The sequence below is a fragment of the Pangasianodon hypophthalmus genome, chromosome 14 (genome assembly GCF_027358585.1).
Source record: "Pangasianodon hypophthalmus isolate fPanHyp1 chromosome 14, fPanHyp1.pri, whole genome shotgun sequence".
Taxonomy (NCBI): domain Eukaryota; kingdom Metazoa; phylum Chordata; class Actinopteri; order Siluriformes; family Pangasiidae; genus Pangasianodon; species Pangasianodon hypophthalmus.
In genome coordinates this window covers 10,497,472-10,515,957 of record NC_069723.1, presented here as the reverse complement: position 1 = coordinate 10,515,957, position 18,486 = coordinate 10,497,472, and the positions used below count along the sequence as shown (strand labels likewise).

The 18,486-nt window shown below is 38.5% G+C and overlaps 1 protein-coding gene across 7 annotated transcripts in view; it reads right to left on the bottom strand.

Annotated features, from left to right (window-relative positions):
- Positions 1-18,486, bottom strand: part of mark4b (MAP/microtubule affinity-regulating kinase 4b) — a 41,585-nt gene that overhangs the window by 8,888 nt on the left and 14,211 nt on the right. For all 7 annotated transcript variants that reach the window (XM_026924138.3, XM_026924139.3, XM_026924140.3 and 4 more), the window contains exons 4-14: positions 9,924-9,972; positions 8,705-8,770; positions 6,472-6,542; positions 6,191-6,247; positions 5,787-6,023; positions 5,280-5,399; positions 3,239-3,338; positions 2,629-2,738; positions 2,318-2,498; positions 1,859-2,070; positions 1,382-1,485 (exon numbers count right to left, since the gene is read on the bottom strand). In XM_026924138.3, the coding sequence (XP_026779939.1) occupies positions 1,382-1,485; positions 1,859-2,070; positions 2,318-2,498; positions 2,629-2,738; positions 3,239-3,338; positions 5,280-5,399; positions 5,787-6,023; positions 6,191-6,247; positions 6,472-6,542; positions 8,705-8,770; positions 9,924-9,972 (1,307 nt within the window). The remainder of the gene's footprint in view (positions 1-1,381; positions 1,486-1,858; positions 2,071-2,317; positions 2,499-2,628; positions 2,739-3,238; positions 3,339-5,279; positions 5,400-5,786; positions 6,024-6,190; positions 6,248-6,471; positions 6,543-8,704; positions 8,771-9,923; positions 9,973-18,486) is intronic.

The window sequence follows — 18,486 nt, the reverse complement described above, 5'->3', positions numbered from 1 at the left end:
GGTAGCACAATGACATGACAAACTGAATGCAGTAAAAAGGCTGGAGCAATATGATCAGATATCAGGCAGATGGGGCCTTCAACAGCGAGGCAGCATCGCTGAAATCATTCAAGCATGAATGCGCTGAGTCACCCAGCTATGAGATTTCTCTCTCTCAGTCTCTCAGTATTTATTCTCTCTGAGGACACAAACAGCCAGCTCTCCTGAGCAGAAAACACACATGGCTGCACATCTGATCATAAGAGAGCAAGTAAGGATAGTGTTAGGAGCGAGCAGCGTGAGGGGAACTGCACGTACCAGGACACGAAGACCTACAACGTGATGACACGTGAGATGGAATGATAATGTAGAGAGATGGAAGGAATGGAGATGGAGAGTAAAGTAAATAAATACTAAACATATGTTTATAGATATAGAGATCTTTAGACATATGGCTGTTCAGCTGCGGTAGTTCAGTTGAGGTCGTTGATTAGCAGATGATTAGCAGATCTTGGCAAATGGCCTGCTCTGCCCCCCTCCGTGATGCTCACTTTGCACTTTAACACAGCACTAACAGATCTCACACAGCGCCTCTGCCTCGCCACTGGCCTTGGGCCACTTCACTTAACGCTCTAAATAACCCTGCACTAATAGAGCTGCCTCCACACACACCCAGAAGCACACATCTGACTCTAATGGAACCTCAGATATTAATTTTTGAGCCTGGAATCAGAGCTGAGTGTATTTACACGCCTCATGCAGAATTATTATTTAGCTATGCAGAAAAACAACATAACTGTCTGATCAATTCAGTAATTCTTTTTCTTAATGTATGTACATTACCTAAACATTCTCAGAAGAAAACTATAACAGAACATTGCACATCATTTAAGTAAATATATGACAAACAGATGTGCATGAAGATGATGTGCAGTTTAGACGAAATGCAATCCAGCATGCAAACAGTGTTTAGGTTGTCTGTATGAGCGTGATGTGTGCTTTCGCTAGAGCCACAGTGCTGTAGAGGAAGTGCTAGATCAGCACAGCTACCCTCAAGTTGATAACCAGTCTACATCTTCCTCTTTCTAGCTTCTAAGGCCACTGCCTGCTGGTATGCCCCAGAGAGAGAAAGAAATAGGAAGAGACCAAGAAACAGAAAAAGAGAAGGTGGAGAGACAGCAAACCAAACTCAGACAATGCAGACGTCATGTGGAAAACAGGGGCTGGAAGCATATCAAACCAAATCCATGTGAAGCAGGGTTACGCCTTTATAAACAATACCACATGTTTAAACACAAAAGAACTCTATATTCTAGGAAGACTTTGATTAGGTATCACCTTGTTTTTAAAGGAACAAAAGTTAAATGCATGCAGACACAACAACAAAAAAAAAACACATTACCTGTTCTCCTTGCCGTTCTGCAGTAAGGAGTGTCTATCAGTGCTGGAGCGATCTGTACATACATATGTGTTTCTGCGGGTCATGGCACTTGCTGGTACGTTGCTCTGGAGGGTAGAAAGAGAAATAAGAACACAAAATGATGAGCAAGACATTTGTTGCATACAGATTTTTCTAACTTATAAGCAATATCATATTTCCATATTTCCAAACATGTACGTCTACCAAACTGCAGTGATTCTCAATTTCAGCCTTATATGTTTCAATTTTATCTGCTCTAACAATACAAATTTATTGGATAAGTCTTAAACACTTCATGAGCTGTATTGACTGTATGTACAGGACTTGGGTTTGCTGTAGATTCAGTTAGTATTTAATACCATTTATTGCCTTTCTTAACACTACATTTGATTACAGTCACTTTGCATTCTTCTTCAATAACACAATCAATAGCCAATGTGATTAAAGTGTTTCGTTTACCGAGGCGACAACGGCTTCCTTGCGGCGGTCAGGGATCTCTGCTTTGTTGGGGTTGTTAGCTGTGCTGACCATGGGGCTGGAGGGCGGGATGCTACGACTGCCCACCACACTGCAGCCTGCCTTCCTTGTGGCCAATCGCTCCTCTTTCAAGTCAGACTCTCCTGTGCTGGTTGGGCTACGTTTAGGGTGAGTTGTAGTCACTGCAGGACCACCTGAAAAACAAAAAAAACTAAATCACCAGAGAGCCAAGAAGATGTTCTGTGGTATTCTAAACAACCATATGAGTTGAACTAGGGATAAATGTGAATATTAAAGAATATGATGTAGAAATGAATGAAAATATATGCAAGGACTCTAACATCATGTCTTAAACAAAAAAAGATGTCTTGTCTAACCATTCTAATCTATGGCAAACCAGTTTGCTGCTGTTAAGTTGGGACAGGTGAGTTGGAGACTTACAGAAGTCACTGTGCCGCCTCTGACGGTGGTAGGTGGAGGCACTACGCTGGGGTTTGTTGTGGGTGGTGGAGGCTGAGCTGGATGAGGAGGTGGAGGAGTGTTTACTGGTACCATTGGTTATGGGACTGGGTCGAACTCGAGCTAAGGACAGAGTACTACTCGATCTGGACTCACTGCCATCCTGTAGAGGAAAACAGGTAAGGGCAGTGGAGTGAGAAGTGAGAGTACACACACACACAAACACACACACAAACACACACAAACACACAAAAACAGTATGATTTCAGATTCAGAAATCGCAGGATTCTCACCTCATTCCTGCGGCTCAGCAGCAGGTAAGTAGCAGTGACCTCATTGTACTTCTGACTGGTCAGCGCTTCCCTGATCTCCTCACGGGAAAAGCCCATCCCTATCATTACATCTGGGAAGGAGAGTATAGGGAGACTCAGATTTAAAAAAGACATGTAGTCAAGCAGTAAAAACAAACCCAGCTCACCGAGATCCCCCATACTAGCTTTAGTTTAGCTCAGGGCTGTTCAAATCTAGAGTAATCTACATAAAACTGCATAGACATGCTAAATGTCTGATGAATTTGCAGGTATCAATTACTCTAATAAATGTATGTAAAGTGAGAGTGAAATCTGAGCTTGGGGCCCATTGTGGATGCTTGTGTTTTTTTTTTTTCACCACCATTAAATAAAGTTTTTGAAAATCCTGGTTTACCCCCACATGATTGCATCGTGATTAATTCTCTGTATTGAACACTGAGAAACGCAACCATAACTAAAACCTTTCTAAACACCCTTGACCCAGGCAATGAACAGAATCTATAGATCGAAGGGCTAGGTGAGGGTCAACGTCTGCAGAAGCATGCTCAGTCTCTTCTGCACTGGCAAAAACAGAGATGTGGAGAACTCTCACCTATCCTCTCCGGGTCATTGTAGTCCTCCACAGGCTCGACATGTGGCTTCAGCTCATCTGCCTCATAGCCAACATTCATCCACTTATCTTTCATGATTTGCTAAGGGAGAAGCAGACAACAGTAAGTTACACTAGACAGGCAAAAATGCATATACCCTCTGGCCTGAGACTTGTTAGAAACTGGTTTAGGGATTAGAGAGTTTTATTTGGTGACATAATTTGGCAAATTGAATCAGGCAAAACAGACTTGTTTCATTTTCAAACTGTTATGCTGATTGCATTAACATCAAGTACTTTTTTACTTGACAATAAAGAAACCAATAGAGCTTTGTCCACCTACACTCCTCTATCATCAAGGCCTATATTCTATTTTAATTCCTGTGGCCCTGTGAGTCAGCATTGACTGGTGATTCCACCGCTATGTGGTAATATTTATAAAAACAGCCTCAATAGTACTTTACTTTTTTTGCACTTTTATTTAAAGACTACATTATTCTACACCAGAGAAAAAGAAATCAAATAACCAGTAGCTGAAATGTTATAAAAATCCATGACATTGCGCTTACTATGTGATCTAAAAAACATTACATTACATTATTAGTCATGTGATTTGCAGTTACGAGTGGATCACATTTTTCTGAGTATTTCACAGAAAAAAGCTTGGATGGTATGCCATTGCATACTGCATCATTTGTAAAATGCTAAACGTGTCTGCAAAGTAAATAACTAGAAAAACAAATCCTCTGGTCAGCCTCGAAAGTATGAAAACTAGCAGTACCTCTAGGTACTCAGATCCTCACATGATACTGTGAGGATCATGATTTTTGATTTTTCCAGTGCCTTCAACACCATACAACCATTCATGCTGAGTGAGAAACTGCTCAGAATGGGTGTCAGCACATCCACCATCTCCTGGATTGCTGACTACCTGTCAGATAGGCCCCAGTTTGTGCGATTGGGGGCCTCTCTGTCTGACACGGTGGTCAGTAACAGAGGAGCACCTCAGGAGACTGTCCTGTCTCCATTTTTGTTTACTTTGTACACCTCAGATTTTCAGTACAACTCTGAATCGTGCCACCTGCAGACGTTTTCCAACGACTCTGCAGTGGTAGGGTGTATTAGGGATGGACAGGATTCAGAGTACAGGGGACTACTGGATAACTTTGTGGACTGGTGCACTAAGAATGATCTACTCCTAAATGTGACAAAGACCAAGGAAATGGTGGTGGACTTTAGGAGGACTAAAACTTTGACTAAGCCCATAACCATCATGGGTGAGGATGTTGGAATTGTTAATAACTATAAGTATTTGGGTGTACACTTAAATGATAGACTGGAGGACCAACACTGATGCTGTGTACAAGAAGGGAATGAGCAGACTCTACTTTCTGAGGAAGCTCAGATCTTTCAATGTATGCAACAAGATGCTGGAGATCTTCTACCACTCTGTGGTGGCGAGTGCCATTTACTGGGCTGTGGTCTGCCGGGGGAGCAGCATCAGTGCCAGGGATACCAGCAAGATTAACAAGCTTATTCGCAAGGCTGGATCTATCATTGGACACAAACTGGAGACGTTTGAGTCAGTGAGGAACAGGAGGTCACTGAACAAACTGCTCTCCATCATGGACAATCCGTCTCATCCACTCTACAACACACTACAGAGTCAGCAGAGCTCATTCTCCAAAAGACTGATTCAAATTCGTTGTCACAGAGAACGTTACAGGAGTTCATTCTTACCATTCGCAATAACACTGTACAACAGCTCACCTGTGTGTGACACATGATAACACTTTCACATTACACTACTACAAGAAAGCTATCATTTAGAAAGCTGTCATTATATTCTACATTCTCAAGGTTCTTCATATTCATTACTCACTACCAGTTTTCACAAGTGTACTTATGTAAATACTGATGTAAATCTGGTTAAATCTACAACCATGTTCCATATCTGCACTACTACATTTAATTTAACTTATTGTCTTTTATATTTTATATTTTGTGTGTGTACGTGTTGTATCTTGCAATGTGTCCTCCTTACCTCTAGGGTACAGCGCTTGGCAGGGTTGAGCACCAAGAACCTGCGTAGGATGCTCTCACAGTCAGTAGACATGTAGAACGGCACTCGATACTTTCCCCTCAGCACCCGTTCACGCAGCTCCTAATGGAAGAGAACAGAGTCCAGCCTTCTATTCAACACATCATCTGACCAAACCTGCTTCTGCATGCCCTCAGGCATGGCAAAACAAAAAAGAGCATGCTTGACCTACATCACAAATAACTCAACAGACAAAAGCAGTTCATGAAAGAGTCTACATATGCATGGAAAAAATTTCCAGAAACACAAAGTGTTTTACAAATGCTATCTAAATCACTGCAGTCAGACACTGTTTGAACCATCGGAGCAGGTATAGAGTTTAGCAAGGCCAAAAAAACAGCCCCAAAGCAGCAAGGTGGTCAGATTGCTCTACGTAAACATGTACAAATAAAGCATGATCCACAAACCAATCAAATGTGGGCAGGAAAATCAAGGAGAGAACTTGTTCACCTTGAGGTTCTGGCCATCAAATGGCAGTGATCCGCTGACCAGTGTGTACAGAATGACCCCCAGGCTCCAGATATCCACCTCAGGCCCGTCATACTTCTTGCCCTGAAAAAGCTCAGGGGCGGCATAGGGGGGGCTGCCGCAGAACGTGTCCAGCTTACTGCCCAGCGTAAACTCGTTACTGAAGCCGAAGTCTGCGATTTTAATATTGGAGTCTGCATCAAGCAGAAGGTTTTCCGCCTGAGAGATGGTAATGAAAGGAGAGAGACAGACAAAAAGAGAGAATAGATAAAATGCCAGGAATAATGCGTGTGATGCAAGACCTGAAAGTATGCGTAACATGACAACATGAAAGACAAATATGTGCGACTTTCAAAGAAAAGGGCAGCACTAGGAACAATAATAACCTTTAGATCCCTATGAACAATCTTCTTCTGATGACAATAGTGAACTGCAGATACAATCTGAAACAGAGAAATACAAACAGAGAAGAAAGTGACTATTAAAATCACCATTAACACTACTATCCATTCGTGCCATGGAATATAAAGAAAGATATAAAGAAAACATTTTACATTTCCTATTAACGATATACTGAATAAGCAAAACGACAGTCATGCTGAATAAAAGGAATGCTCAGAGGTTATGAGTAAAGCCTTGGAGATTAGATTAGATTAGAGGTGTTTACCTGTCGAAATTTAGCCCGTGCCTCCTTTTCCTTCATTCTCCCATGGGCCACGAGGTAGTCAAACACTTCACCTGTCACAGAGGAGGAAAAAAAATGGTTTATCAAGACATCATATTATGCATTACCCTTGTACAGTACACCAGCTAAAAAAATTTGAAACATATAAAATCCTAGCTACATATGCCTTCGTAGTGCTCAGTAAGAGAGTATACACTGTAAATAACCCTAGTAAAAATAATTTACTTAATTGTACTTAAAATATCCTGAGGATCCCGTTAAAATATTTAAATATTCGATAATACATAAATCACAAATGCAAGCAAATATACTTTAATCGTACTTTAAATTAAATTTTATTATAGTATACTTTTTGTAAAACATAATTGTGAAATATACTTTCAATTTTAATTTTCCGTTTTATAAAATAGACTTGTTAGATATACGTTTTTAAATACATTTTGTTGTATATATTGCAGTGTGTTAAAACAATTACTGTAGTAAGGTGTTTAAGCATGCTAAAAAATAAACTTCTAAACATATTTTTAAAAAATTAATTTAATATAGCATTTTATAAATATTTTAAGGATTGCATTTTTTAAATTTTTTTTATTTATTTATTTTTTTATGATTTAGAAGTTTTTTAGTTTGGGATTGGTGTAACAATCTTCAGTTTTATTTCAACTGACCTGTCATTTGTGGATTGTAATGATCAACATATACACAGTGAGGTCCAAAAGTCTCAAGAGACCACACTGAAAATCTGGGATTTTTTTTTTTTTCATTTAAAAGTGGAAATAAACTGAAGATTTGGAATTTTTAAGAATTTAAACCAAAGAAAGGAAATGTTCAATATCCTGAATATTCAATATTCATGATTCTGCACTATTTCTAGGTCACTACTTAAATTTAAACAAATTTCCATTGAAGTACTTGTTTAGACAAAAGATAGAAATTCATGTACATATTTTTAAGACTCTACTTTATACTTCCACTGATGATAAAAATGTAATAAATTAGAAAATAATGCAAAATAGAAGCATTTTCACTAGTGGTCTAAGATTTTTGGACCCCATTGTATGTAATGTTTAAAGCACAGTTAAGACTGTTTAATACACTTTAACACCCACTGATGTGCAAAAGAAGAGCCAAGCTTAGGGCATGACTGATATGATGGACACATTTATTATGTGTGTTACGGGAAAATGTAGTCTGAGTACATGTTTGATCTTGTATATGACACAGCTGGAGGTGGCATACAACGATAATAATGGGACACTTATTATATTTATTCTGTATGCACATGTAAGACTTGTGAGAGCAAGTCTTTAGTTTTTAGACCAAATATTTGGCTGGAAAAGAAACACTGGAAGAGTGGAAGTCAGAGATCTGCAAAGGAATTTTTACAACTCACTAAACACTATGGAAAAAAAACCCAAAAAACAAAAAAACAAAAAACAAACTGCCAGCTGCAGTTTCCAGCAGATGTACTGTAAAATTACGGTAACCTGCTGGACATCTTAATACATTTTTTAAACAGTAAATGTAATGTAAATATATGTAAATATAATATCAACCCTTAAAATACATATTTTTACAGTGGTACAATAATGGTTAAAATGCTGATCAATTCTATTACTCAACAGTGAAATCATAAATGTTTATGGCATTTTATATAAACTGTTTCCCTTTAAATGTGTCGAATCTTTACACAGTGGGATCGACATGGAGATAATGAGAAGAGAAAGCAGAAACAACCATAATGCAGAGAATTATTATATGAGACGGCAACATTTCAACACGTTACAGAGAAGCCATGTGTTTCACTGTCCAAACAGCATGAGCTTTTAAATGCCCTGGTTCAACGTATTGAATGCGCCATGCACTGAAGAATAAAAGATAATGCAATACTCCAGTGTTTTTCATTTAAAAGTAGAGCCTATAATTTTGTACACTACAGCGGCAGAACACAGATATTTGTCAGCAGTCAGCAAGCCAACTTTGACCATGCTCCTCAGTATTTTGTCTTATTAATTGAAGATTGTAAAAAATGTTGATCATTAATTAAATTACCACTAACTGTGCAACCTTAATAAACCTTATTGAGGGGTATTCAAATAACAGATGTTAACATTAGGAGTTACATTTATACGGTGTGTGTGTATATCTACAAAGACAAGGCAATGACTCAAATTGATCAAGATTTCACATTTCGAGTGACTTGAGTGTTTCTTACCACCGCTGGCATACTCCATTACAAGGTACAATGTCTTCTCAGTTTCAATCACTTCAAAGAGCTGAACTGTAGAAAAAAAAGACAGAATTTAAAGAGTGATTCAGAATCAATTCAGAAAAGCAGGTCTCGTCTTTCATTGCCTGCTGCTAGACTATTCATCAAGCAGAGAGTGTTTAATAAGAAGTTAGTCAAGTTTTTCCTGTAATCAGGTATCCTTTTATGTATGTTTGATCCACTTCATTCATAAAGTGTACACACCATTCATAAAGAAACAACCCTACTGTACTGTAATCAACAGATCAGCTCACAGAGCAATGTGCTGAATGGGGTGAATTACAACACTTACACAAAACAGGTTAAGTCCAGCATATGCACATTAGTTAGACATTTACCATCATGGACTTATGTGCTCTACATAGCACACAGTATGAGTATTTTATGTGGCAATTTTGCTCATGGACATAATTACAGCTTAATAGTGACAACATGAAATATGACTTATGCATATTTAAATTATTAATTATAATTTATGATTGTTTATATTATGTTGATTGTATACCACAAGGAATCCCAAACTGTTGGAGTGTGGGACCTCTTTAACCGTACACTACATTCCACAGACCCCCACAAATATATTTTATTAACATAACGCAACGCATTCAAATAGGATCATAATTCAAATGTGTACAATGGCCCAAGTTGACATTATTTATATGCCACCTTGTTTTTGAGTTCTTGAGGTTTGGAATAAACCCATTCAATTTAAAGGACGAGCCCTATAGGCTAAAAACTCTAAGACTTCAGTGATAACTATAATAACTTTGATAATAATGGGTTGTAATTTTTTTTTTTTACATCAGCAGACTGATAAGGGTCTTTGAGAGTGTGTGTGTGTGTGTGTGTGTGTGTTTGTATATGCATTTGTATCAAGGAAGAAGAAGAAACCACATACACTGAACGTACTGTATAGTACACACATGCTGAGCTGCGAGAATAAAACTGCTTTAAAGAGCAGCTTATTTTGAGAAGGGCCAGACGTGAGACAAAGGAGACTGTCCAGATCTCACATACTCATGTACTCTGCCTCACGTACACAGTGCTTCAGCTGTTGTAGGGACAATAAATCACTGCAGGCTCCTATGCTTGAGCCAGTGTGACAGCTTAGAGGATGAAATGAGAAGGTGGTTCATAGTGGACATACTTGATTGAAAAGACTCACCTATGTTCGGATGGTTGAGACTCTTCATAATCCGTACCTCTCGAAAAAGCTGCAGGAGAAACAAATAAAAATAATGAACAACTTGCATAATTGTATTAGAAAGTTTACTTGTTACAAGGATGCAAGATCTTTAACTTAATTCAGTTCCATTCCAAGAGATATTGTCACAAAGCTGCTTTACAGAAATCTGGATGTAGATTTAGATCCTTAATGAGCAAGCCAGAGATGACTGTGAAAATGAGAAACATCCTAGGGTGACATGAGGAAGAAACCTTAAGAGGAACCAGATTCGAAACGGAATCCATCTCCTTCTAGGTTAAACCAGTGCGATTTAAAATCATTACTCTTCTACAATTGATTGTATATGATAAAGTCAAACAGTGCTAAGTGTGTTAAAAGCATGTTCAGTGTGAGCATGTAGGAATCCTGGGATAAGCACAGGACAGCCTTTATGATTACAGCAGCAGTTCTGAAGTACAAGTCTGTGTCTTTATGTATAGGACCACCAATGTTGGATCGAACCAGAGTGGAAATCTCCTGAAGACAGCACTATAGAGAGTGGGATAAAGTGAAGGCGTTGGCTGTGGGAGTAATGCCCGAGCGCTAATTGCTTGTTTGGCACTCCTATGTACTGAACCACTGTCTTGTCTTCCTCAAGATAATTCAATTCTGCAGTATGCTGCAGTAAAAATGAAAGGACAAACAATATCAAATAAAATTACAACAATGCTTAAAAAATTTTTGCAACAATATAAAAAGTATTCTACATTATTTAACTGTAAAGAAAAGAAAAGATAAAGTAAAGGTACTCCTGATCATATTAAAATAAAATTTTTATTTTGCACTGGGGTTCTGGGGCATGGAAACAAATCGATTACATCCCACTGTATACGTGCAAATGGATGGAACAACGATACATATTGACTTAACATGGCATTGACTTGACTGATCACACTGTCTCTGGGTCTTGAGGTAATAGGGCAGGACAGCGATGTCCACGCTCCTCTCCCAGCAACCCTCTCTCCAGAACAGAAGTGTCAAGGCAAGAGAGTTCGAGAGAGAAAAATGAAAAAGAGAGCGTGAAAACAAGACGAACTGAAAGGAATGTGCTGATAGCTAAAAGGCCATTTGGTATTGTTAGTGCTCATTCTTTCCAAACACACAAAGTCACCCGGGGAGAGAGGCAGAGAGAATGAGAAGAGAAACAAATATGTGTCCATAAAACTGGGAAGAGAAAAAGAGAATTACACAAATTGTTTATACGACTTCATGAAAGCGTTTACCGAATTTCACATAAAGGTTTATTTCCTGACCCAAAAAATGCCCTTACACTTTCATTATAATTAATTTCTATAGCAAACAGATGTCCATTCTTTTCCTCAGTACAAATAAATACGTGGCAATTTGGTCCATAGTAATCACATCTACACTCCAGATGAGGTAGATAACAAATTAGGTTGAGAAATACTTCAGAATTTCTTCAAATCAGTTCAAATAAATACGTAATAGTCAGCAAATCAGCACTAGGATATCCACCTAAAGTACCTCCATAAAACATTTTTCATCACGGGTTTCATAAGACCAGGAGAAAAACCATTAGAATGAGGAAGAACCCATGAGCTCACATGACATAAGGCTTAGCTTTCATGCCTGATGAACGCACAAAGAAAAAAAAAAAAAAAAAAACTTCTCATGAATTGTTGTAAATGTGAGTGGTGCTTTATCGCTTTACCATCTGCACTCTCTCGAAATATTAAAGAACTGCTTTTCTAGGCACAGTATCCAGCCCTGGATTACATTACTCTGTCCATGAGGAAATATTTCTCTACTGGAAATAGCAGCTTTTTTTTTTTTGTAAACGCTAAATTCATGAATGAACTCATGTTCCCTGCCTTAGATCATATACTTCCCTGCTTCTTATGCCAACACACTCTAACCTGACAAAACCGGTATCTGAGCAGGTCTGTTCCTTATTTACATCTCAGAGAGATAAAAGATTGTAATCATCCTACACTGTTAAAAAGGGCTCAAAACAACACTTCAGTCTCAAGCTTGGAAGACTAGGGATACTACTACCCAGTCCAACATGCAATTAAATCGTGTTATCAGCAGAAATTAATTAGTAAGTATTTGCTTCTATTGTATGTATTGTTTGTTCTTTAATTCAAATGAACATGTGAAAGGACAATAATAAACAAGGAATAAAACACGACAGGGTGGGGTGATGCTGTTTATAGTTATACTTAATGTTATTGAATGCCCATGTGACATATTAGTTCCTGTCTTCACTTACATTATAGCAGCTATAAACAGTTATTCCCTCAGTGGCTGGTCTTTTTCTTGCTCTTAAACTTAATAAGACTGCAGTTTGTGAGAAACTGGGAAGTCATCAAGACATCAATAGTTTATTATTAATCGTAGATTGTGTGGTATACCCCCCATACAAGTCTCTGTGAATGAGTTGTTACCATAGAAACGATAACCTATTAATTAAACCTGTTATTACAGTTAGCACTGCTGCCAGAGAACTAAGATTAAATCAACATCCTCTGGTCAATCAGATTCAAGTATCCAACAGCACTGTGGTATAAATGTGGTGATTGTTCTAATTTTTGCGTATGTTGTGGTTGGAAACATGCATGAGTGTAGAACAGGTTAAGAATATTCGAACCACAGCAAGTTTGGAGCTCATTGACCAACACTGTCATTCGTGCCATGATGAATGGCTGTGAGGAAATCTACTGCAACATCAAGTAAGAACGTCACTGCAAAAAGAGAACTCTTAGCAAGTGAATATATCTTGAATATGGGACAATTTATTATATCCCTTTATCAGATTACAATAACACAAATAGCAATTTTTTAATTTTTCTACATGTACTCGTTTTGACGTGGATAATTTCAAACATTCAAACAAAGCTCATTTCAAATATTTATTTCTATATTCTAAGCTTAAAGGTTGATTCCATGTCAACCATTAGCATGAAAGTCTTTAGAAAACACCACACTCACTCATCTGCATGTGTCACTGCTCCCTCACACACATACACACATTACTGTGAGAAACATGGAATATTACATAATGGTTTTTAATGATGAGAGGATCACTAGCATGTACAAAGTTTATAGATGCACACAACAGTGCACTCACATGAGATGCAATCACGACACCATAAAAAAATCAATAATGTCTGTTATGAACATTTGTCGAGTTCAGAGCTGGGTGGTGATGCTAACTCAGGGCAACACCAACTCCATGTCCTCATGATGCCTGACACACCCTTCCTTTACAAACACATACAGACACACATCATCTACGGGGACTGGCAATAACTGAATTGCAGAGACAAGCTCACAAGCTGGTCACCTGAGCACTAAAGATAATAAGTCTGCTAGGCCACAACTCCTCCTTCTCTTTCTTTCTTTCTTGCTTTCTTTCCACAGCCTTCCTCTTTTTCTGTCTCTTAAAGATAGGACTTCCTGGTTCATTTCCCAGACACTAGCCACACGTCACTGTTACTATGGTGACCCAAGATTATGGCCAGCCCCTGTCTCTGTCTGTTGTCGCTCTCTTTCTCTGTTCCACCATCTCCCTATCTCATTATGCTTCACTAGCATGGGGCAGAGGAGGACAGAGATTCTATTTCTATCTCTCTTTGACTGACAATTCCCCCCAACCCAGGTTACAGCGAGGCATTACTAAACAAGCCCTGAGCTGAATGCCTTGTTGTTTTTTTCCCCTTCTACCTTCCAGTAGCATTAAGGATTTACACAAAGCAGCTTATAAGGTTGTATCACTCTTTCCTTCTCTTAGTACTTGTCAAGGGCAAAGATGAATTTTTGTTCCCATGCCCCTCTTGAGCTCCCTCTCCACTGCTGGCCTCCTGAACAGTTAAACTACATATGCTATAAAATGCCGCATATACACTTCAGTACACACTAATGTAGAAAAACACATAAGCTTGAAAACATGTTATGAGTTATGATAAATGATTACATTTACACCTGGGGATGTAAACACACACACATCCTGGTCTGTAAATTCAGTGTGGTGATTCAGAAGGGGATCCCCAGGCAACGAGATAATTTATCATACAGCTATGGGTCTCGAAGTGGAGTCCACGATGTGTAGCCATGGGGTGTGTGTTTTCACACACATAATTGTGACTAACAATTCAATTGTCTTTTCTGTTGACATTATGCCACTTTTACTGATTAAATTTTGCAGTAGTGTAATAATACATATACACAGTGCTGTATCAACTCTGTACATATAGTTAAATTTGCTTAATTTGAATTAGACTGTAAAAACAGGGATAACATTAAAAAATAACAAAATAAATAAAGTAATATTAAACAAAAATTACTGAAACTACACTACATGGCCAAATGTTTGTGGAGATCTGATCACATTCAGTCCCCCTTTCACTCTTATAATAACCTTGCCTCTTCTTGGAAGGTTTTCTACTAGATTTTGGAGCGTGGCTGTGGGGATTTGTGCTCATTCAGCCACAAGAGCATTAGTGAGGTCAGGCACTGATGTTGGACGAGGAGGCCTGGGGCATAGTCGGCGTTCCAATTCATCCGAAAGGTGTTCAGTGGGGTTGAGGTCAGGGCTCTGTGCAGGTCACTCAAGTTCTTCCACTTCAACTTTGGCAAACTATGTCTTCACCGACCTCAATTTGTGAACAGGGGCATTGTCATGCTGGAACAGGTTTGTGCCGCTTAGTTCCAGTGAAGGGAAATTGTAATGCTACAGCATACCAAGACATTCTATACAACTGTGTGCTTCCAACTTTGTGGCAACAGTTTGGAGAAGAACCACATATGGGCGTGATGGTCAGGTGTCCACAAACCTTTGGCCATATAGTCTATGTTACTGGACCATAAACGATGAACTACAGCAAAAACTATTAAAGTAAATAATGAAACTAAGTCCTGTCATCAATGGCATGTTTTAGAGACAGTTGCTTAGTTACAACCAACATTATTACAAATATTTTCATAAATATTATTCTGCACCATGACACAGTTACTAAGACCCAAAATGTTGTTATAAACAGTTTATAGGTAAAAGATTTTGACTAAAAATAATAATTCAAATTTGATCATGTAGCAACTTTAATTACGTCAAGAAACTAATTGAGTCAGATTAATGAGTGCCACTTTATTAAAAACAGCCGTACACTGACCTATTTATGTAATTATTGAATTAGCCAATCATGTGGCAGCAGCACAACGCGCAAACTTATGCATATATAGGTCAAGAATTTCATTTCAATTTTCATAGCAAACATCACTGAAACTGGGCACTTGAACAAGTTTTTCCAGTCTTCAACTCTTCAGTTTTGTTGAGCCTGTGCCCGTTTCAAGCTTTGGTGTGCTGTGTGTTCTGAGGTGCTTTTCTGGTTAAAAAGAGTGGTTATTTGAGTTACTGTTAACTTCCTGTTAAGCTCATATAATTGTGATTAGATGATCATGTAATAATTGTTACAGGTCTGTCACAGCGGTAGAGATGACTATCATTTATACTATTGTTATATTTGTATACTTGTTAATTGAATGGATAAAAAATTGTCAGTCACACTAATGTGTTAGAAATGAAATAAAAAAAGCAAATAGCTCCAATAAATAGACATCATGATGTACTGTACCTGATGTGCTTAATATTTAGACAGCGAGATTTTAGTCATAAAATAATCGTCGCTGTGATCATAAAGGGGGTCAGGGGATTTTTTTTTTTTTACATCACCTACCTTCAAAAATCCAAACCTCTGATCTACAAAACACCACTAAAGTCAAATCAATATGCAATTTCATTGCATAAATCAAATATATAGAGCAGATATAAATATATATAAGCACATTCTGAGAAATATCTATATAAGCGTGATATACTGTAGTACATAATGTGTATTTTCTAAATAGTCTGAAATAATATTTTTCCAGAGAGAAAATATGCGACATGAATTACAAATGCAAGCAATACAATGCCTTCATTTTGTAGTACATCTGTGCCTGGTTCTGTATTCTAGCAATCTGTTAAAAATCAAAAGAATTATTTTAAAAAAAGAGAGAAAACTCTTGGCTCCAGTGAACCTGTCCCCCAGCTTCTCCCACATTTTAACAGTCTTTAATCAGAAATGAGACACCATTAAATTACTAGCACCTCAACCAGAAGCAATTCCAGTCATCAAGATTTAGATGCATTTATAATTGTTATCGTCACATTTGGTGTCTCAGTGTCTTCCATTGTAGCTTGCTTTCTCAGTATCTTGTTCCTATGTCACGGCCCCTTGGAGGTCCCCACCCCCTCTGGGTTCGGATGCCCCCATTGTTTGCCTGTCTGGAATGTAGCTCCTGGCTGCAGGAACTTGAATGGGGGATACCCAACCCCCTATCGCCCTTCACCCTAGTGCCCCCCCCCCTCCCCCTTTATTTAAGGCAACACTCTTATGGTCCAAAAAACAGCATTATTCCCTACTCCATCCAGTATGTAACAATCTTGTCTCCTAAGACGTAGCAGAAATCTGACTACTGGGAAAAAGACTGCGGTCAGCTGATTGGGTCTTACACCTAAATGGGATGAAAGACCTAGTAGAGAAAAGGGGGAGAATGAGGCTGATGGCTCACATCCAGTCCTGTGGTTGAGGCACCTCTCAGATTACACAGTATTCTATGGCCAGATCAGTTAAATGGGGCTTAGTCTTAATCGATACACTTTGACAGTGAGGAGCATTATCTAATGCACTGGCCACGTGGGTAAGGGACTGCACGTATAAATCCTCAAAGCAAAAGGCCTACTAAGGTACTTTACTTAATTTATATATTATGCATTAGTGTGTCGTAAACTGTAGCTCATTTAAAAAAAAAGTCATTACTTAAATAGCCTGTGTTGGGGTGGGGCTGGAGAGTGACTGTTCATAAGAGTAAAGACACGAATAGTCCACTGTACCTGCTTCAGAACTGGTATTCCGGTGATCACAAGAGACAGTATACTTTCATGGAAGGCATAATACAGCAGCTCTGTAAAGATGAATGAAAACACTGCCCTCTCTTTAGTCATTCAATACCTTCTACAGAAGCAGCACTTTCCCTGTGGCAGAGACTGGATTGCATGTCTGTGTGTGAGTGAGTGGAAAAGAGAGCAAATAACCGATTGATGGAAAGTTGGAAATAGATAAGAGGCAAAGAACAAGTGGAAAAAGGACAGAGGGAAACAGGCATTAACCCTTATTTTCTGTTTGGGTTAAACTAAACCATTGTAAATGTTTACAATGGTGAGATCTCCTTGACCTGAGAGTAACAAGATGAAATAAAAGGGCTACCAATGAGTGATCGTCAGAAATAGAAAATAAAATTAATTGAGATAAAGATAATATTGATTATTAAAAATGTTACAGTTGTATTGTTATAAAATCAAGATACGGCATGGGTTAATCAATGGCAGAACATAAGCATTAAAGCATTAAAGACCCTAAAACACATTAAATATATTTATATTGGAATATTTGTTATGTGCTTAGTAACTCTGGTGCAAATTTTTTTGGTGGGTGCTATATTTTTGTTATTCCTCTGAGAAGTTAGCGGTTATCTGCCACGCTGATGCCACAGGGGACATTGCTAATGCAGTTACAATGGTGCATAATAGGGATAAAATTCAACAATCTAATACATAAATGATAACAGTTAGGTTTCACTGTTAGCTTAAAAAAACAAACGAGCAAGAACCACTTTTCTTAGTCACCATTTTCCAGTGACATTCAGTGACACTAATAAGAAATCCAATGTAGATGTGGCGGAGACAGTAAACACAAATGCAATTCAGCTATACAATGCACTGAATTACGGCACACAAGGCTTGGCTAGTTCAGGATCTACAAAACAACAAGCATAATGGTACTGATGGCGGTGTTAGCGTGAAATTTGACGTTTTGGAACCTTTGTTTTTGAGCAGAATGTACAGATGAGGTGAGAGAGCTGGACAGACTAGAACAATGCTACATCACTCTCTTTAGTTAGAGATGAATTTCCACTAGTGCCACCGTCATTGTGCGGTCCAACGGCCTTGTGGGTAATGTAAGAAACCGCCAAAGTGAAAACAGATCAACTTGTCAGTGACAGAAATTTAAACCAAAAAGTCGACTCTAAAATCCACAATAAAATATCATTTGCACAGGGTGGATATTTTCTTTAAGTGTAAGCAGGTAAAGAGGTATAAATAAAGAGAAAGATGAGTGGTCTGAGGCAGAGAACAGGAAGTGAGAGAACTGACTAGCTGCAAGGAAAGGGAGTGGAACACTGGTGATCTGGTGCACACTGACCAAGCGATATAGTGCTGACGAGACAGTGAACCAGCATTACTGCAGCACACTGAACTACACCTCTCTGCAGAGCTCACACACTACCACCCGAGCTCCACCCTGCACCAGAACAGAGTCAGAATCATATAGCACACAGTCCTTCAATTTTACATACAAACGATCAAAATCTCTCCATTAAACATATAATGATCTTTTCTTGAGGTCGTTATATATTCATGGGTTAATTCTGTATAACAGCA